Source organism: Lolium rigidum, chromosome 6 (assembly GCF_022539505.1).
Source record: "Lolium rigidum isolate FL_2022 chromosome 6, APGP_CSIRO_Lrig_0.1, whole genome shotgun sequence".
NCBI lineage: Eukaryota > Viridiplantae > Streptophyta > Magnoliopsida > Poales > Poaceae > Lolium > Lolium rigidum.
In genome coordinates, this window is record NC_061513.1 from 222,796,813 (window position 1) to 222,818,099 (window position 21,287).

Sequence of the window (21,287 nt, forward strand, 5' to 3'; positions counted from 1 at the left end):
TTTTGTTGACTTATGAGTTAGAATATGAGAATGCGATTTTTTATGTCATGTTAATTTTTATGTACTCAACTACCTGTTATTGAGTTAAGATAATTAAATTTTTAATCGAAATTATTATCGATAAATGTAAAATTATGATTGACTTGTGTACAATTTAGCCTACCCACCGGGTATCCAATGGGTACGGTACCCGTCGGGTATGGGTATGGGTAAAGTTTTATACCCATGGGTACGGGTATGGGTAGAAGTTTGTACCCATTGACTATACGGGTATGGATATGGTATTGCTCTACCCTGCCCATACCCTGCCCATTGCCATCCTTAACGCGGAGTTTGCGAAGTTGAAATGGGACCGTTTGTTGCTGTTCATGTTTCTCGAGATTCGGGTTGATGGTACTCAAGTGAAAAGAGAATCTAGAACTGTCATGTGTGTAAAAGCAACACTACTGTACGTACTATTTTTTTAAAGGACTTTATAAATTCAGCACATTCCAACATGGCTTAGTGTCCGGACTACATGCGCAAACAATAGAGGACTCTATAGTTTCATTTTACGAAAAAATATTAAAAATATTAAATATTAGATTGATTTTGTAGAGTTCATTGTGAGGAAGTCAAATATGCAAATAAAAACTTATTTGGGTTTTCTTGCATGAAAGTTATGCTCGTTTTTTAATTAGTAGTATATTTGAAGAAGAGAATATTCTCATATCGGACGGCACACACTCATTTCCGTAGTTTAAGGAAGTGATATTGTAACATTTTCCTACTGTACTAGTTAACAATTTTTTAGCCACACAAAAATCGACTGATAATTTATAGACCATTGGATCTTCATCCAAAAGACTCGTGTAAACCCTTGGGTCCGCGTCCGGTCCACGCAAAACCCAAACGCTAGCTGCCCGAAGCGACAGGAAGTAGAAGCTTCGAGAAGGAAGGCTCCCTCACCCCAAAAAAAAAGAGGGACGGAAAGGAAGGAAGGCTGTAATGGCCGCCGCCGCTCCGCCGGAGACGGCGCTCCCAGCGGCGGCCGGCCCCGCATGCGAAGACGAAGAAGAAGACGAGGAGCAGTGCCGCATCTGCCGCTTACCCGCCGAGGCGGACCGGCCGCTGCGCCACCCCTGCGCCTGCCACGGCAGCATCCGGTTCGTCCACGACGACTGCCAGCTCCGGTGGATGGCCATCCGTCGCCTCCACCGATGCGAGGTATAGTCTCCCGCCTCCTCTTAGGGTTTCCAGGAGCAAGCAGCGTATCCTCCGCTCTCAGCCGGCCCCCTCCCTCATCCAGCAAAGTCAGGTCATCACGTCCGCCATGGGTGACCCTCCATTCATGATGTTGCTGTGCCTGCACGTTTAGATTCGTCTTAGTTACCTGTAATTTCAGTCCGATTTAGATGCCGTGTGATGTTGCCTGCTGAGTGTTGTCACCGATTCCTCACCAGAAATGTCCCCAATCATTTCCTGTCATAGTCTGAACTGCTGCAATGTAATTATTCCGTTTCCGTTTCCATTTCCGTAATTGCAGGTGTGCAAGCGCCCCATCTCCACCTGCCTTCTCTACGCAGCAGACGCCCCTGCGAGGCTGTCCGTGTCGGAGTTCATGTTGGGCGCGCCCAACAGGATCATGGGTCTGCTGCTCCCCCTCTTCTTCGCCATCTGCGTCGTCAGAGACTCCTTCATTCGCCTCACCACCCTCTGGACATGGCGTCTTATGCTCGCCAGGACCTTTGCTCAAGTGCATCATCTACTCTCCATCAGCTTCTCTACCACCTCTGTCATCGCTTCGATAGCGATCTGGGTTGTGTGCGCGAATAAGGTTGCGCCGTTTGCTGTAGCTCCATTTGCACGCTGGGTTGAACGTCTGGAAGCTCGGCGTCATGGGTTTCGGGGATTTGATGGCTTGCAAGCCCTTGCACTAGTTGCTGTTGAAGTTTCCTCACTGGTATGGTATGCTTGTTTTTTTCTCAACCCATGTCCTATGTCTGATTCATGCTATGGGGAATGATAAGATCATTCTAGTTTTGCATTGCAGCAAAGCACCAATTAGTGCAGTTGTGTTCTATGATTGGAGCATTTAGCACATCTTGTCATTGCTTTTCTTATTGTGTTATAGTTTCTCATAGATCAGTATGGATCCACTTCAAAGCGTACCATCCTCGATATGTCAAGATTATTGCCAGAAATATGCAAATAGCACTAAAACTAAAACGATGGTCACATGGGAGAAACTAGTATGAGTTGTTCTACAAAAATAAGACGATCTTCAGTTCTTTGCTTCTTTACGTAGTCTGCCATTGTGCCTGCTGTCCATTTGCACAAATAGACACTGGTGGGAGGACTATGTGCCAATTTGTTCTAGGTATTATTTTGGGCACCATCAAAACGGTCTAAGCTTGCTCTTTTGGTGCTTTAGTTACTCTGCTAATGTAGTATTTTCTATTGACCTTTTAAGCTAGTTATACCTTGGGTTTATCTACATGGTCGTGACTTAGTTGCATCCTTTTGAGAAGGGAGTACCTCATATTTGTTCTGCTTGTTTTTTTTCACTTATATGCAGAAAATGCTAACAATGTGCTTGTCGAATCAGGTGTTAACCGTTGACATGATCCTTGCTTGTATTTTTGGTTTTCTCCCATTCTCACTTGGAAGGATGATCTTATGGTGCGTGTCATGTTTCAATTTTGGTAATGTGGATGAAGTCGATTCCTATACTTCAACAGCTTCCGTCCTTCTATTTGGATATGGATTTATCTTTTCTGTGGGTGTAACTTTTGCTGGGCTCTGTACTTTTTGTCAATACTTGGTGGGTGAGCGCCTCATGATTGTAATTTTCTTGACAAGTCTGTGTGGTATGTTCTTTAGAGGGATCGTATATTTGATCACTCTTGGCAATACTTGTCTCAATCTTCTGAACATACTTATACTACACCCATTGCTCATTGGTTGGTTGCTTGATATCTGCACTTCGAAAATGTTTGATGCAACAATGTCAGAGAGGTTCAAACTTCTGATTGCGTCATCTATTGCTTCTAATGCTCTTCATTGGCTTGTTGGAAACATCATTTTGAGTCTACGCCCCAAATTGTCGAAACTTCTTCATCAGGTATTCATCATATTATATCTGTCATCATGTCAATAATGTATGCACTATATAGTTCAGTGGTATAACGAGTGTTGTACTTGTTTTGAGTAGATATTGAGGCCAGGAGTTACCATTCCCTTTGTCCACCATAATGTTCACGAACCATTCTACATATTTTATTTCAAGAAGCTTCCTGGTCTTTTTGTGGACATTATCTTTATTGTTCTGGTCATCCTTGTTCCTGTTAAAATTGCTGTCCAATTGGCACCTGGGGTGTTCCCACTAGATATCACGTAAGTATCCTGTTTTGGCTATTCATCTGACGTATCTGCCAGCCTTTGGTGACTCAACACATCTATCTTAATACTTGTGAATTGTAGCTACTTCGATCGTCCTGCTAAAGGCGCACCATTTTGGCAAGGACTGCGATACTGTGCAGAGTCACTCTCTGGCATTCATCATATGAAGTTTCTCATTGGCAAGACAGTCTTATACCTCGAGTGGCTAGTGGAGAGGGTAACACTGTATTGGTTTGTCACTGCTGGAGAGGCTCTGGGGAACAATGTAACACCAAAAGACCAGTACGGTAGCAGCGATGAAGTTAATGATAAAAGGTAAGCAACCGCAGTTTCGTTCGTTCAGGGTGCACAATCTGCACATCTTTTAGCCTGACTGCGTCTTCATCCATTTTGGAATATGATCTACCCGTACCATTAAGTTAACTAAAAGTTTTTTGGAATGCCAGAGGTGTTGGTTTCACCTTTCTTTTTGTGTAGATGCTTACGCTTCTTGCTCGTTGTACCAGGAAATATGTTTCTGTTGGAACACGGGTGGTGCTAGCATGGTTGACTGTTGTGATATTCAGTTGTGCTATGCTTTTGTTCTCAATCTCAGTTGGGCGCAGATTTTTGTTTGCCATCCCTCAGCTGCCAGTGGCTGGTCGATTGAAGTCTAATGGTAATGATTTTTGAGAGATGATCAATGGATTTGCTTAGCAATGGATTTCATCTTGTTTGGGCTTACTTGTGCAAATCTTTTCTTGTAGATCTGTTTGCTTTTGCTGTTGGGTTTTGCATCATATCAACTATTATTGCTGTCGCTGGAGATTTATTTGCCTGCATGATTTCTTGGGGGACACACCTTCTAGCTTTGGAGATGCATCTTCTTTTCTTCATATGGGTGAGGAATTTATTCGAGGTGCTTTTATTTAAATTTTTTATTTTATGCTATAACTCAGTAACTTCAATCTGCATGTTTCCAGATTTTCATCATTCCTCTCTTGACCGGCTTGCTGGTTGATTTATTATTACTGTCACCCTTCATCGGGTCTGATGATGATGTCCCAACTCTAGGCTTTTTCTGCACTTGGTTCCTCGGGCGGGTATTTCTGAATATTGCGAACAACTTGGTGAGTTACAAGTTCTATTGTCGATATGCTGACCTCAGAACTTATGTTATTATCCTATATGTACCAAACTTGGGAAGATTATATCATATGTCACTTGAAGCACTCAGCACAACTCTCACTATCTGCCCCATGATGAGTTTTTATTGGGACTGGTCTTGCAACTGGCACACTTGTAGGGGACTCAAATTTCTCTAAATTAGGTTATACTTGGATAAGCAAAAAAGTATTTAACTGATTATGCTCTTATTCCTTATGAAGGCTCCTGGGTTCGGTGGTTTCCTCCCTTTCATGGCCAATTTCATTGATGAAAGTTGGGATGGGGAGATTTGTTTGGCAAGGGAGGTGCTTACAAGTGTCAGACTAATATGGTTGTTGGAAGATGAATTAATGACTGTTGCCACGAAGCTACTCACTGCTCTGGTTGTTCCCTATGTGCTTGCCAAGGGCATATTCCCAAGATTGGGCTACTCTGTCGCCGTGAACTCAACAGTTTACCGTTTTGCTTGGTTGGGCAGCCTCACCTTCTGTGCGCTCTGCTATCTTGCCAAGGTATTCTGCATTAAACTCCATGATTCTATTAGGGATGACTACTACGTCACTGGGAAAAGGTTGGAAGACGTCGCTGACAGTAGCCAAAGACTCTTCGCCAAGGGCTCTGTTTCCAGTAGTTAGTTCAAACAAGGATTGGGTGATACACGAACTAACAGGTAAACATGACGGGATTCATAGGGGTGATAGGTTACGTTTACTGAGTGCAGGAAGGATTCAATTCAAATGAGATGATGGCAGACAGATAAATTTCATGTGGAACTTGTAAATATTGATGCAGTTTTCCAGTGGAAAATTTGGAGAGTAGTCTCGGTCAGTTGACAGTATTGCTCCTGACAAATTGCTCGTCTGTAAGCCGATGTTGAATTGATTTTTTTTTTTTTTTTTTTTTTGTAAATTTATGCCTTTTCTACTATGGCATTTCTCAGCATTGCTGTATGGTCAACCACCGGTAGAATAGGGATTCACTTCATTTCTCTAGTGCTGCAATAATTTCTTCGGTGTTGGTTGCCTTGACTTAACATGGTTCACTTTATTTCTCTAGTGCTGCAATGTTTTCTTTGGTGTTGGTTGCCTTGACTTGAACATGATTTACTTCATTTCTCTAGTGCTGCAATAGTTTCTTCGGCTGAAAAAGTAATGCGGCTATTTTTGTCGATGCTTTTCGGTGCCATATCTGATTTGTCACTGTTTTAAGAAAATGTATCTTTGAGCATCAAGTTAGTTTCTAGAGGAAAAATGTGACACCATAGCAACATAGAATTTCAAAAAAAAAAAAAAAAACAGTTCTGAAGATACTCTTTTACCGCATTTTCTCATTCTATAAGGTTTTTTTTCTTTAACCTCTGCCATCGCGCTGTCAAGGTGCCTGGGGTCAACGGTTGGCAACATGGCTTCCCGGAGATTGGCGATTTGCACAAAAATAACCTAAAAGTGAAAGAAAAGCACAGACTAACCCTCCGGCGAAACTATTTCACCCATCTAACCCTTTTGTGTGGCGCCCCTCACATCGGCGCCACACATGCCAGTGTGGCGCCCCTCCTACCGGCGCCACACACCCATCAGACGTGGCACCCTCGACGTTGAGCTGGTCAGCCGATCCGACGTGGCAGCATGTGTGGCGCTCCTCCCATCGGCGCCACACATGCACTTATAATTGCCCAAAACATACTGTGAGACAATTCGTCTGGGACTTAGCCGTTTTGCGAGCCTGTACGTGTGGCGCCGATGCCACGGGCGCCACACTAGCATGTGTGGCGCCAATGCCACGGGCGCCACACATAGAGCCTTGCCAAAACGGCTAAGGACTTATCGTCCGGACCCCCTGGATGTTTTCGACCCAATACTGGATATAAGTTGGCATGTGTGGCGTGGCGCCGCTGGGTAGGGCGCCATACGTTGACTTGTGTTAAAAACATGAAAAATCCTACCAAACTCCAACAGTTTTGAGTACAACATTGGACATAACAAGTAGCAATTTCAGAACATACACATATAACACTTCATAGCTCACATCGTAGCAAGTAGATTCAAACAACAAGTAGCATTACAGACATGGTTCGAAATGACATAGGGTTCACAACTCGATACTTATGAAGATAGAGTTCACAACAACACGGAGCACATTCTAGTGTCATCCTCGACGTGTCGTCCTCACGGGCTGCTTCCGGACGGCCATCATCTTCGTCCGCTGCCGTGGCTCTTGTTGCTGCTGCTCCTGCTGCTCCTCCTGCTCCTCCTCCTCTGAAGAGAACGGCTCGTCGTTCCTCATCCTCGACAAAGATGATCTCCGCACTGGCCCCTCATCCTCCTCAATGACAACCTTCTTTCCTCGGGTGACATAATCTTCCGGAGTGTACCATTTTGGAGCATTGCCCCTTGGCTTCAACTGGTAAGCTGATCGTGGGGCTTGCTTGGAGGTATGCTTTGGAGGTATGCTTTGACTCAAAATCAAGTCGTCGTCAGGAGGAATCTTCACAAACATGAACACATGAGATTACAAAAGTTGAAATTAGTAAGAACATGTTTGACAACAACAAAATAGTCCATACCTGCGGTTCTTCAGAAGAGGAGGATGTAGGGATTTCGCCTTCGCGGCAACCTAGCAAGTTGGCTAACCGCCGCATCTTTCGTGCAGTGTTCTGCGTCATGGAACTCATGGTTACAAAGCCACCAGAACATAATAGCGTACATTCAAAGTTGGTGATCATACCTTAATGAAATGCCGCAACGGTCCGACAGACTTTTCATCTCTCCCGCTCTGGTCCCACATAACCTCGCACTCGTCAGCTGTTTTTTGGATCTCCGACCGCTGTGGCAAACATAGCATACACAATTTAAGCGAACACATGGCAATCTAGATGATGTACTAGTTAATGAGAGAATTCATTACCACGAAGTTCAGCTCGGAAGCAATAGAAGTCGACCTCCCTCTGCGAGCATAGGTGTCGTGCTGGCTTTGCGCAACCTCATCGAACTCGATGGGGTCGTCCAAGATGTAGTCAGCATACGCGCGCTTCACTAACTCGATACGCGTGTTTTCATGGAACCACTGGAGGTAGTTGTTGAAAGCGTCCAAGTCGTGAGGCACAATCTTCACAGGGCCAGCAGTCCGTGTCGCTTCCAAGCAGTGTAGGAACGCTGCGACGTGGCCGCTATGATGAACTGGCCAATTTGTGATCTTCCTCTGCCGCTTCCTATCAAGCCTGCAAGAATCAAGAAGTTAGATTCTACCTCTTCTATCAAGAATCTTCCATCGCATGATTCCAAAAGTTTACCTATGAAGCGCCTTGTCCGTGTCTTGCCACTGAGGTGGGCACTCCTGATACAGCCCAAACTGTCTCATCACTCTGTGCGGCTGGTGGTGTTCAACAAGCCACATGCATATGAGTGGGCAGCGCATACGCCAGAACAGCGCCTCCTCCGTGCACTTGTGGTTGAGGTCAGGCATCCCCGCACCAATACGGTAGTAGGTACCATATGGCTCCCATTCCACCTGCACCATACAAATATTTCAGAATTTAGAACATGCAAGTAGAATCAATGAAAACTAGGATTGCAAAAGAGTGATCGGTTACCTGCTCAGCGGTAAGAGTGTCCAACTCCACAGTGTACTGCATGTACATGATATTTGGATCGCTCGTCATCTCCGAAACATTGTCCCAAAGGTATGCCCAAGTCGGCTCCCGATCAGGGTTGTTCAGGTGATGAGGCCAGGCCTCTCGGGGAGTGTCCTAGGCCGCCCAACTGATATGCGGTCCCAGCTCCATACGGAAAGTAGGAGCAAGCATCCACCAATACCGCCGCTCCCAGTCCTGCGACAAGCTTCGTCCAACTGCGTACATAAGACATTTGGTTACTACTTTGTCTAGCACACTACTATAGGAAAATAGTACATAGAACAAGTCATCACCTGCCGGTAGAGGTAGGCAAGTGCCGCTGTTCCCCAACTCCACCGGTTGTCCAACACAGTAAGCGCCTTCAACCAACACCAATGGGCCAACTTCCCCCCACTGTCAGGAAAGAGAGTCCTCGAAATCATGTACCATAAGTACACGCGAGCGTACGTCCTCCGAGTGTCCTCGTTGGCCCCTTCCGGGCATTCTGCAAAGTTAGTCCTGATCCAAGAGAAAGACACGCCGGCGGGAACTCTCTCCTTTGGATTTGCTGGCGCCGGAGGAGCCCTGCCAATAAGCGCCTCCATCTGCTGGCGCCACCCATCAGAAGCTGTGTTCATACACAGTGGCTCGCCCTGAATAGGTAGTCCAAGGATCATGGAAACATCCTAGAGAGTAGGGGCCATCTCGCCGGCCCTCAAATGGAAGGTGTGAGTCTCCGGCCTCCACCGGTCGACAAGGGCGGTGAGTGCCGAGGGGTTCATGTTCGGCCCCCCACGGCTTACAAGGGATATGAACGGCATAAGATCGGTAGGCTCGATGAACTCCGTGTACCTCTCGTCATACGGTATATCCACTGTGCCATGGTAACGAATCTTCAAAGGGTGAAGATCCGTTCCCCTCTCCGTCATATGAACAGCCCGGTGCTCCCTGTCGTACTCTTCATCCAGAAGCCACACCATCCTACATGTTTACACAAATACAACATATTATGACCAACATATACATGAGAATATATCCAAATAAGCCATCACAAATACATCAAATACATACATATACATTCATATCTAGGGATAGAACACCATATGAGTTATTCCTACACATACACATTCATGAAATTTGATGCCTAGGGTTCCTCCACAAATCTAGGATGCATACATATCTACGGTTCCTACACATACACATTCAACACTTACATACCCATTTCAAACATCTTTGGTTCAAACACAACCAACATTTCAACACATACATACATAGGATTTCAACACATACATGTAAAATTTCATATCTAGGGTTCCAACAAATCTTTGGTTCAAACACATATACTACAATGTAGATTCCACCAACATTAATTTCCATATCAATGGTTCATATCCAAATCCACCAACATAAATTTCCATGTCTAGGGTTCATACCCAAATCTACCAAATCCACCAACACTAGTGGATGTATCGGAGGGAATCGAAGGGGAATACCTTGAGGAATGGAGGAGGAAGGAGTTGGCCGGATAGATCTGATGATTCCTTGGTCGATTTGGTGGGGGGGGCAAGGGGAGGTGGGCGGCGGCGGCGGTTTCGTGGAAGCAGAGAAGAAAGAAGAGAGAAGAAGAGGTGTGGTCGGGCTGGGGCGGGCGCGGGCGCCACACATGCTAGTGTGGCGCCCTTGGCATCGCGCCACACGTACAGGCTCGCAAAACGGCTAAGTCCCAGACGAATTGTCTCACAGTATGTTTTGGGCAATTATAAGTGCATGTGTGGCGCCGATGGGAGGGACGCCACACATGCTGCCACGTCGGATCGGCGGACCAGCTCAGCGTCGAGGGTGCCACGTCTGCTGGGTGTGTGGCGTCGGTAGGAGGGGCGCCACACTGGCATGTGTGGCGCCGATGTGAGGGGCGCCACACAAAAGGGTTAGATGGGTGAAATAGTTTCGCCGGAGGGTCAGTCTGTGCTTTTCTTTCACTTTTAGGTTATTTTTGTGCAAATCGCCCCGGAGACTAGCGGTGCGATGTCATTTTTCCACACGGATGTCATTTTCGAGGGCAAGGAGAAAAAAAAATCCTGAGTACTATTTAGGGTTGCTTCAAAAAGAAAATACTCCCTCTAGTTCATATTAAGTGACTTAACTTTGTCTAGATGTATTGTATCTAGATAAAGTTAAAGTCAATTAATTTGGATTGGAGGAAGTACCAATATTCTCATTGAAGCAAAACAAATTAATCTAATAATTGTGAAAGTAAATTTTCCCATGTGGTAAGAAAAACGAGTAGTGTCATAATGTTGCTCCAAAAACAAAATACTAATTTTCAAATCGAATTAATATTTTTGATCTAATACAAATACCAATTGTCCAAGTTGGGTAAAATAAATACGAGTAGGGATTTACAAAGGGGCCAAAAACAAGAAGGAACAACCCAATACTGGCCTGATCCAAAACTTAAACTAATCTTGCTCTGCCTTCCCCCGCTTGTCTCAACTCGCAAGCAACAAAGGAGAGGGACAAAAAAAAAACACCAAAATCATTAGTAAATGCAAGTTAACTCAACGTTGATGAACAACTGATTGGTAGTATACCTACCATAAGGAAACCTTCACAACCTAGGTTTAGCTTGGACAGGCTCGCTAGGCCACCTTAGCACCCAGACGGAAATCATGAAGACTCATCAAGGGTGCATGAGATTTCACCAACAACATCGACCCTAGAAAACTGTTCAACATCAAGTCCACGGTTGTCGACACATTTTTTTTATACTAATGGAAATACATTTCTCAATGATCACGCTCAAAGGACTATCGTTTGAGTTTGAAAAACGCTATGACTAGGCTCACTGGAAGGATGCAATACAAGAAGAAGTTGGTCTGCTTAATAAAAGGAGTGTATATTCACAAAATAAATACTGATACCTTCCAATGTTTTCCCATTAGAGATTCAAATGAGATTTCCTCCGAAAACGAAATGAGAACAATGAGGTGGCGAGATATAAAACAAGTCTGAGTAGCACAAGAGATTACATAGAGACCTGAAATTGATTTCAATGAGACTTATTCTCGTGTAATGAGTGGAATCACTCTCCTATACCTCACATCTTAGGTTTTTCCAACATCCAATCCAAAAAAATCGAATGAAACTGCTTCGGATATCTTTTGATGAAAACCCTTGTTCCACTCTCGCTCGCCACTACTAACGGGGTCTCGGTTGATTTCCTTCCAATCGAGGGTCACAACTTGACTAGACCCACACTCGGCCGACTCACCCGGGGCTCGAGGACGAGCCATACGAGAGTGAGTCGAATTATGTTTACGTTCTCGTTTGGTTTGGGCCCCTCTCGATCTTTTGCATATATAAGGGAAGAGGGAAGCATTCACTCGTTTCTAAGGGTTCGGTTCAGGGTTTTGTACGTTACCAAGCCAAGGGGCTTAAATGTCACCGCATGATTAAGCCATATCTCATATTTTCTTAGATCTATTTGGATCCTCTAGTCTCACTAAGGCCTTCTTCTTGTTATGATTTAATTAATAGGTTAATTAAAGGGATAATCCTCCCTCCTGTAATTACGTCTGTCAAAGGACCCTATGGGCATGGAGAACATGATGAAGATTGAAGTGAGCTTCAAACCTTTTCCCTTAAGGTCATTTGCATGCCAACCAAATAACCTTAAGGGAAAAGGTTTGAAACTCACTTCAACCTTCATCCAGACTGCACCAATGGAGCTAGTTGTTTGCAAGACGTTCTTCCGGGAAGTTGCAACACCATGCCTCTCTGGCAGTCACAGGACCCTATGGGCACGGAGAACATGATGATTGAGTATGCCTCAGTCGACATGTTTGGAGACTTTGAGTAGTCCCATTATCTCCTTAGTGATTGATTTATTCATGTCAATTTATGTCGTTGCAACATACATATGTTGTATCAGCACTTCGATATAAATAAGATTGGATGTCCTCTATATATTTGATAAATATTTCCATACCAGAAACTCTTGAATTCGATATATATATTCTTGCGGGAGTCAATCCGATGGATGAGGAACAAGTATGTGAAAAGGTATCATCTCTATTATTTGGATTGTACTACACGTGCAACCAACCCGTAGCACATGTTGCCCATAAATCAATTTCATTGGTCATGATTTGCATGAAGCTAAGTTTTCTCAGTCATCGGATATGTAGCTCATTTTGAGGTTCTCATATACCTCAAGATCAAAGCTGGATCACTTAAGTCCCTCGATCGAATGCATTCGAGGTGATATTTGTGGTCTCATCCAACCATTGTATGGACTAAAAACGAATTATAATAAATTCAAATGGATAATGATGCAGAATTCTCTTCATGTGTATTGCATGGCTTTCGAAGATTGAAGTTCAACACTTTGTCACATATGTTCATACACAAAAGGTTGGTTGAATATCTCAGCAGGAGGATCAGGCTCCTTGCACAACCTTTGTTAATGAGTTGAAATTTACCATTTCACGTTGGAGTCATGCGGTTTTATACGTCGCTGACTAACTAACTGCATATTACAGTACTTTCCCTCTGCAAATGATACGTGGAAATCCACCGAGTATTTCCCATCCGCGTAAATTCGGAAGCGGTTCACGCGTACCGATCTCACCACCACAACACACATCATAGGCCCACATATTAGGAATCTATGTGGGGTACAGATCTCCGTCAATCACTAAGTACCTTGAAATCCTCAGTAGGGATCTGTTCATAGCCTTGTATGTTGATTACAAATATTGAAGAATGGATATTTTCAGGCATTATGGGGAGATTTTAAGTACCAAATAGAATGCTAGGACATCATTTGGAACTCCACGTTCCTCTCTATATCCACGTACTCAATAATCTAGACTATACGTCTACGATTCATAAATTTGCAACACTTTGCAAATAACCCGACAGATTCATTTACTGATTAAAAGATGATATATAATCCTTTAATCCGGTTAGAAATACGTCTGAAAGAGTGGAGGTACCAATAAAAATCACTCAACTCCCTATCTCTGAAAAGAGGAGGAGTAGTACGATCTCTAACCAGGATATAGCTTCCTACAAGCAACAAGGTAAAATGAGGAGAAATCCTCTGAATCGGTAATTGCATATCAATCTACCATTGACTAACACCTTATGGGTATTATACACCCAGTGGAAGGGAAACCTCCACAACCTAGCTTCAGCTTGCACACACTGGCTAGGACATCAGATCACCCGGACTCACGCGTATTGGGAAATCACGAAGAGTCATCATGGGTGCTTGAGATTTCCTCCAACTATATCGATTCTGGAGAATCGATCATATGACTAAAGCCTACAAATATCGTCAATATTTCTCTTGTATGATTGCAAACATCCTTCACAATGATTCAGATCCAAAGACCATGGCCATGACAGAGTGTAAACCACTTGCTCAGACTGAAACAATCGAAGGATGCAATCCAAGCAGAATTAGCCTCGCTCCTCCAAATGAATTCCCTATGAATTTTAATATGTTCTCTTCCAGAAACGGAATGAGATAACAAGGTGGTGAGAAAGCAATGCTTGTAGCTCAAGATCGGATTTACGCAGAGATCCGAGACCTAATCTGCAGACGCGAGTGGAATCCTATTTCTGATACATTATATCATTGTCAGTACAAAATCTATCTATGCAGTTGATAGATGTAGTGACTACATATGCATGTGGGTCACTAGATTTGGACATGTATGGTTACAGATGGAATCTCAATCCGAATTGAAATGCAAATGCAACATGTATTGTGTAAAATCATTAAGTTAGGACATGTCTTATTATTATCGGTATATTTTGGTACAACCGACGTAGTGAGTTCCTTATACACAAGGATTACGTACTCCTACAATGATGATTACTCGTTTGTGTTCATCATACACAAGGAATACTATGACATAACACGTGATCATCTAAAAGACGGACTTTGAGATGAAGGATTTGATTTAAACCAAATAATTATTGAGACAACAACTCAAACTACTTCACTCAAGTATTATGGTACACCAAGCTGCATATTTCCGGAAAATATTGGAGAAACTTAATATGGACAAGTCATATCCATCTCTCATGCCGGTTGTTCGATCTCTAGACGTAGAGAAAGACCCACTCAAACCACGGGATGATGTAGAAGGGATGTTGGAACTTGAAGTTCCATATCTCAGTGCCATTGGACCCACCAACACAATTGGTTGGGAATCAAGGATATCTTTTGATATCTCCAATAGACCACATTACTTGACATATTTGTAAATTCAGAGAAATCTGAACTCCAATATCATCAGAATACACTGATAATGGCTACTTGTATAATCCCGACAATGTGTACCAACTTGGTAGAATTATCACTCTATTGATGTATATGAAAAAGACTATGGTGACTACACCTACCAATCATTCTGAAATACAAACCCACATTAACACGTGTAGCTCTACGGAATGATAAATCACATACATCAGTCATGTGGTGCTGGTTCTATTGATGATAATGTTGCTTGTGTTGTATGGATGCAAATAGGATACATTAAGAGCAATATCACTAAGCATATTGCCTCTAAACTTTTTTATCCCCATGAACTCCAAAAGAGTCGGTGAATAAACATCTTGCAAGATCATACGATAATCTCACGAAGTCTCTACCAACTTCAACATTCCAGCAATATTTTCGTGAAATTGGTATGCGATGACTTCAAAATTTGCAAGAATTATGAGGAGTAACTTTTTGAACTACTCATGTTCAAAGCATTATATTACACTATTTTTCCCTTTATGAGTTTACTATACATGTTCTTATCAAGGTTTTTAATGCGGTAATATCAACACAAGATGACATGTCATATTTTATGTTTTCCCCACCGGATTTTTTAGGAAAGTATATACGACATATATTGTTCTCTAAACTCTACGGGTTTTTCCCTTTTACATTTTTTTCCCTTATTGAGTTAATAAAGAGAAAAAACTAATTATATGTTGTGTCATTTTCTCCTTGTTTTTCCTATGGGTTTTGAAGGAGTTTTAACAGCATATCCAACCATTATATGTTGCATCATTTTCTCCTTATTCTTCCCACTGGGTTTGAAAAAGTTTTAGCAACATATCATACATACTACTCTCGTCATCTTTTTCCCACGGAGTTTTTAGAGGAGATGATTCCAACGATGATTTTAGAGATGATCAAGCATAAGGACAAGGACAAGGACAAGTAAGAATTAGGGGAAGTGTTATGATTTAATTAGTAGGTTAATTAAAGGGATAATCCCCCCTCCTGTAATTATGTATGTCGGTTGGTTTGTCAACAGACACAACGCTTCCTCACACCTCTTCAAACGAACGTGACCTATATTTGCGTCGTTTCCTCTTGTATCAATGAAAAAACAGTTAAATCATTTGATATCTCTCTCGTTTATATCTCGATTACTTTCAACACTTCTGCCACCAATAGATCTACCGGAAAGAACAGGTTCGTTTCAAGCTCTTGTAAGTGTTGACTCGTGCGAGTCACCCGTTCATGCTTCTCCTTTACGACCCTCGTAAATTCTCATGACGGATGAAGTTCCGGACAACTAATTGAATCGAATTTGGTTTCCACACATCTTAACCAGTGTTTGGAGCTAAAGACCTTCCTTTTACCCATAACATTTCTCTGCTACTACCTCCGTTTAAAGGAATAAGGCGCACGCGTATTCCAAGACGAACTTTGACCATAAAACTTGAGCAACAAAATCTTGATTATATTATATGTAATTAGTACCGTTGGATTCATATTGAAAATAACTTTTTAATGGTACTAATTTCATACAAACAATTTTAATCTATTTGAAGTAATTCTTGGTCAAACAAAAAGTTCGTAAAACGAGGGCGCCTTATTCCTTGAAACAGAGGTAGTACATTGGAACCAAGATTGGTCTCCTTCGTAGCTCTGTTTCACTTCTCCTATCCAATCCGGAGGGTTTTGGCTTCCCGGAGCCAGGACCGATTAGGATTTATGACTCGTTGAGGAGTTATCACTCCATGTTGACAGCACGCTTTGCAGTCTTCGGTTGGCTGCGTGTGACTCTTTTTTCTTCTATATGATTAATACACCTATCCAGGATGTATTCTCCAAAAAATCACCACAGACATAATATTTTTGTGAAGATAAATCATTACATCACAATCGACATCTTTTGCGATGCATTGTATTAAAATAAATATTATCGGCATTTTTCTAGCTATGTACGACAGTTCCCAAATTATGTACTGACATCAAATAATAGCGGGTGCACTCAACCAACAATACAAAAAAATACAACTGCAAACATAACACTCTACCAAGCTGGATTGTATCTTCAGCCTGAAGGCCGTCACCTTCTCTGTTAGATTACTTGCTAATAAGCTGCGACGGGGTCTGCAAGAACCCTCAGTTGCATAGTAATAATAACTGTTATTCTACTATCCTGAAAACTTGTCATAGCACAGAGTGCCCAACTCTGAACATAACGACTGGGAGGAACTTTCAAGTACAACAGTTGCTCAAACAGCAAATATCCGTTGCCTCAGTTCAACTTGGCTGCAAAACCGAGATGCTTGCTTGTTGCTTGGGAGTTGCCACCTCCTCAAGAGCCATTCTAGCAGAATAAGAAAGACATGACCAGATAAACATGTTTTCCAATCTGTATTCACCATATAGATAATGATACGAGCAAGTTATAACCTTGAAAAGTGAAGGAACATAGCCAGTGAACATGAACATAGGAAGCTGCTCACCTCTCTGATAACTGAATGCTACACTATTCCCTCCAGTGCTTAGCCCAGAAGCCCTTCTTTCTTGTTGACTCGCTCTCTGAAACTAATCGAGGTGGTCGAGAGCCAATTGAGAAATGCCTCCTCAAAAATGGTCGACTGATCGAGCCCTTCATGCTACTGCTTGTGCCTAATTTGGGCTCTCTGCTACTTTTCTTCTGGCGCTTAGAGCTCCCATCCAGATCACCATCAACTGTCACATTTGATGGTATCTTGTTCTTAATCTTCGATTCCAGCTTACCAAATAGCTTCACAGTACATTGCTCACCATGGATGCATACGGGACAAGGAGGATCATATTTCTCAGCTTCTGCAGTTAAGCTATCCAGGCAGTCAGCATGGTAAACATGGCCGCACAATAAAACAGCGACAACACCCAGATCCTGAGCATTCCACGCGGACCTTTCCTTAAGTAGCTTTAAACACAGTTTGCACACCTCTTGGTCACGGGATACTGTGGTAGGATTTGAAGCACTTGATATAGTCATTTTACTAGAAACGGAACCTAAGAGCTCACTGTCAACTGACCATCTGTCTCTTTGCGATGATGCAACCATTTCCGAAAATGTTCGCATTGACCAACCATCTGATGATTCACCATGTGATCCGGCTGCAGATAAATCATTGCTGCAGACTGAGAGCATGGAGGAGGAAGGCCTTCCTTCAGGAGAGCTGCTCTCGTTGAGAGACCTGAGAGATGGAATCTTGCTGTCTGACACCTGTCTATATAGTTGATAACCTGGCGATCGACGTGCTTTTCTCATCGACTCTGGACCCAATGCCAGAGAATGGCCCCTAGAGGATGAAGGATCTGTTCTGGATACAACAGGTGTTGCTGAAGCAACAGGGGATGACGTCTTCGTATCTGAAGCAACGCTTACCATGTCTAGTGATTTCCTGCAAAGCTTTCCCTGCACAAGATATTGAATAAGAGCGCTGTTAGATAAAAATCGTACAATTGCATAAAACATAATGTAGCAGCTGCTAATTTAAGATATACCTCGGGGGAAGAGTTGCTTGCAGTAGATCTATCTGCTGAGGAAAAAAAGAAATGGAAATCAGCACAGAAATGCTCAAGATATCACTGGTGAGGTGTGAATAAGTGATAAATGGGGTAAATGCTGGCATAATGCTGAATAGTTTGAAGAGTGCAACAGTAACCGTTCTACCCCCTGCAATAGTTGAATACTCCAAGATTGCTATTCAACTCAATACACCAGCATTTAACACGGTAGTATTTATATCAGGATACTGTTGCTCCCTCCTGAGAGAGGCTGAAAGCTAGTTGGCCCGCTAATGTGGGTTTCTCAATGTCAGAGACTAATATGCAGCAACTAAACCCCACAATGCTGCAAGGTGCAAGGCAGTCTTGATGGTTGTTTCCTGCTAGATGTTGATGCTCAGCTTCTTCAGGGATCAGAGCAATGCATCTATGAGAGGGTCTTCTAAACTTGCAGCAGCTAAGCTAAGGCCATGGTGGTCTGAGCAGCTGCACCCTGTCGACGTCCATGATCGCACCATCATGGCACTTAACGCTTCCACCTACAAGTACGAATTCCCGTGGTCACTCACTGTGTCCGAACCATCATGTGTCAACCTAGATAACTGGCCCGGTCCACCTTTTTGTATTGATTCATGGAACCCAGGTCATGAGAAAGTTGGCTTAGGATCAAACCCACTTGCTTTCAAGCTGGCTCAGGGTACTGGTGGTTCTACATAGAGACGGGTTCACTACAAGTAAGGGAATTTTGAGTAAACTGCCAATTCTTTTTAGAATAGAATCGACTGTTGCAAATGCATCATTCAAGCGGCGATGATTGCAATGGCATCTACCAAATCATTCCAAGTTATTTTTGTACCAATGTCGTACGCTACTGCTGTCCTAAAAGATGATCATGTTTACCTGGTTAGAGTAATTTGATTACTAAGAAAGAATATCAATGTAAAATCCGATCATGCTGCTACAGAATAACATGAAAAAATCAAAGCATATCGCATATCATAAACTTATTTGTTTACCTCGTGTATCAGATCGTGCGACTTTAGATGTTTCCATCTTCTTTTCCGGTTTGTGCCACTTGACCTTGTGGAAGAGATCAGAAGGGCTACCTCCATTAGAAAAGCCTTCAGTTGGTGCAATGGAACCACTCTTTGTTTCAGGCCGAATACTTCCACTACTATGGTTGGAAAAAAAAGTGGGGATTTCCATTACGTCTTCTATGTGCGTTCTGTTGTCCCATCGGAAGCTCCATGATGGGGAGTGTCTTATATTCCTGTAAGCAGACACTTCAACTGGAATGACACATGGCTGAGGCCTCTGCTTTGCAGCTATACAGCAATTAGCTCCCATATCGACAGAGCAACAGAAATCAAGCTGACGCTGATTTGATCATCGAAACTCAGAATGCTGAGAAGTTATTCATGTGAAGCAAATCCATGAGCCAAATCGAATAAGCTCGCCCTACCTAGCTGACAAAAGAAAGATACCAGCAATAAGGATCATCTTCAATAAATAAATGAATAAATACAGAAGGTAAAGAAAATACCATCTAGAGTGGACAGGTAGGAGTATAGATCAAAATAAGCAAGCCAACCAACAAGGAAATGTAAAGAGCTTTGACAGCGAGCTGATCTCAAGAACAAAGGTATATGACTCGAAAGTAGCAAACTTTGATAAATCTAAAACCATTTCTTGCATATGTGTTAGCCTAGTAACATGGTCCTGAAAAAGTTGTGCTTGAAAGGAAGCATGGTCCCCTATGTGTGGCAAATGAAAAAGTCAGGGTATGGAAAACTAAAATAAAGAAACATATTCTAATATGAGCCAGGTCCACATATTTGGTGGTAGGATCAGATAGTATCATCAATTCAAACTAGGGTACACAGCTTTATCTAACAAAAATCAAAAGTTGGTTCATTTATGTCAACTTATTTTCCTACTTGATTTTGCATAGCCCAGGCAGTATTAGTTTAAGGCAAGGACAGGCCGAAGACTGAGACATGTCTGAAAAAGGCAAAATAAAAAAGGCATCTGCGTGCTTTTCACACATAAGTTCTCCCTCCCGGAAGCTGAACATAAACATCGATAAAGCAAGCGTTCAACCTATTCATAATAAAGAAAGGTAAAGAAGAATACAAAAGGATGCTTGCGTATGATTGAAGGCGCAAAGCAGGGGAAGCCAGCTAACAGCAGTGTGGGTGAAAGAAACTACGTGGTAATATGAAAGGAAGAAAGGCGGCGTTAGGTAGACCCGTATCCGAGACATTCCTAAACAACACCACACTCAAAGAGCACCGATTCTTCTCCCCACACAGCACACCAGCATATATCACATTTATTCCCATGTCAAATCATGACTTGTGTAGTAGATCACCACAGGACCGAATGACGAATAAACAACGCCCCCCTGCTCAAGGAATCGCATTAAAGCAACATACAAAGCAAAATGTTATTATGCTCGCGTGTGTGTGACTCGAAAGCCGGATTGCAATAGTAGGCGGCTATGTTGCACAGTTCATCACATCGGGGTCGGTTCGAATCTAAATTTCCTGTTCCAAGGCGAAATACTGCTGTGAATGTTCCGACTATCAGCTTTCGAGTAGCAACTAGACGAACAGTGTAGACCTAGCAGGCAAAATCTGAAACAGGGGAACATCGGCCCAGCGTAAATTATATGCTACTACAATTGTGGGCAAACTAGCGCCGACTGGAACGGGAAACCCACATAATTAATCGGAAACCAACACTACACCAAACGACCCAAATTCTCCACCTACTCCACCCTCAATTCGCGAGAATTACCTCGAATTAGGCGAGCAAGCAGCCCCGATCAGGGAGCGGCGGCGGCCAGACACGTCCCCGCAGCTCCACCCCGGCGGCCCGGCACCGGTTCGGTGATGGGGATCGAGCGCGTCGCCAGAGAGGCGAGGCGAGGCGAGGCGAGGTGGGAGGGATAGGTTCCGGTAGGGCAGAGGGTCTCTCGGGGTCGGGGAGGGAGAGGGAGAGAGGTGGGGAGCGGAGTGTGGTGTGGGTATAAAAACTGGTAGCAAAGGAATGGAATGGGGCTCCGGCCACACCAGCGGACACGAGAGGCGCAGTCGTGACGCCTCCGACTGCGAGTGCCGGACCACGTGGCCCGCCGCGTGTCACCGGGTGTGCGGGACCACCTGCATACACCCTTTTGGAGGCCTTTCGGTGGGCTACACGTGTTTTGCTTGTGTGGGAACACAATTGCGACTAGGATTTTAAGAAAGTAACCATTTTGTGTTTAGAGTTTTAAAAAACATCGATTCACGCTCATTTAATCATGAAACTGGCAGGTGGGGCATGCTTGCAAGCTGA

At 43.3% G+C, this 21,287-nt stretch overlaps 2 protein-coding genes across 4 annotated transcripts; one reads left to right on the forward strand and one right to left on the reverse strand.

Annotated features, from left to right (window-relative positions):
• The first annotated feature begins 987 nt into the window (after positions 1 to 987).
• Positions 988 to 5,388, forward strand: LOC124663787 (probable E3 ubiquitin ligase SUD1). The gene is made up of 9 exons (XM_047201448.1): positions 988 to 1,206; positions 1,526 to 1,942; positions 2,588 to 3,103; positions 3,194 to 3,375; positions 3,463 to 3,696; positions 3,888 to 4,039; positions 4,128 to 4,261; positions 4,344 to 4,490; positions 4,749 to 5,388. Exons 1-9 carry the CDS (start codon positions 988 to 990, stop codon positions 5,160 to 5,162), a joined length of 2,415 nt encoding a protein of 804 aa, XP_047057404.1. The 3' UTR covers positions 5,163 to 5,388.
• Positions 5,389 to 16,580: 11,192 nt separating this feature from the next.
• LOC124661581 lies at positions 16,581 to 20,776 on the reverse strand. 3 transcript variants are annotated; one of them, XM_047199454.1, is made up of 5 exons: positions 20,748 to 20,775; positions 18,965 to 19,414; positions 17,946 to 17,980; positions 16,910 to 17,856; positions 16,581 to 16,815 (listed from the first exon to the last, which is right to left on the reverse strand). In XM_047199454.1, exons 2-4 carry the CDS (start codon positions 19,293 to 19,295, stop codon positions 16,933 to 16,935), a joined length of 1,290 nt encoding a protein of 429 aa, XP_047055410.1. In that variant the 5' UTR covers positions 19,296 to 19,414; positions 20,748 to 20,775; the 3' UTR covers positions 16,581 to 16,815; positions 16,910 to 16,932. The 3 variants fall into 3 exon arrangements, with proteins under 3 accessions (XP_047055410.1, XP_047055409.1, XP_047055412.1); XM_047199453.1 differs by having other exon boundaries at positions 16,581 to 16,770; positions 20,748 to 20,774; XM_047199456.1 differs by having other exon boundaries at positions 16,581 to 17,856; positions 17,946 to 17,977; positions 20,748 to 20,776.
• Between the last annotated feature and the right edge of the window lie 511 nt (positions 20,777 to 21,287).

Excerpts from the sequence above, each read along its gene's own strand:
- LOC124663787 (XM_047201448.1), top strand. The coding sequence starts at position 988 with ATGGCCGCCGCCGCTCCGCCGGAGACGGCGCTCCCAGCGGCGGCCGGC. Across the intron at positions 1,207-1,525 it reads GTCGCCTCCACCGATGCGAG|GTGTGCAAGCGCCCCATCTC; the intron begins GTATAGTCTCCC and ends CCGTAATTGCAG. Across the intron at positions 3,376-3,462 it reads GTGTTCCCACTAGATATCAC|CTACTTCGATCGTCCTGCTA; the intron begins GTAAGTATCCTG and ends TGTGAATTGTAG.
- LOC124661581 (XM_047199454.1), bottom strand. The coding sequence starts at position 19,295 with ATGGGAGCTAATTGCTGTATAGCTGCAAAGCAGAGGCCTCAGCCATGT. Across the intron at positions 17,981-18,964 it reads CGCACGATCTGATACACGAG|CAGATAGATCTACTGCAAGC; the intron begins GTAAACAAATAA and ends TTTTTTCCTCAG. Across the intron at positions 17,857-17,945 it reads CAAGCAACTCTTCCCCCGAG|GGAAAGCTTTGCAGGAAATC; the intron begins GTATATCTTAAA and ends TATCTTGTGCAG.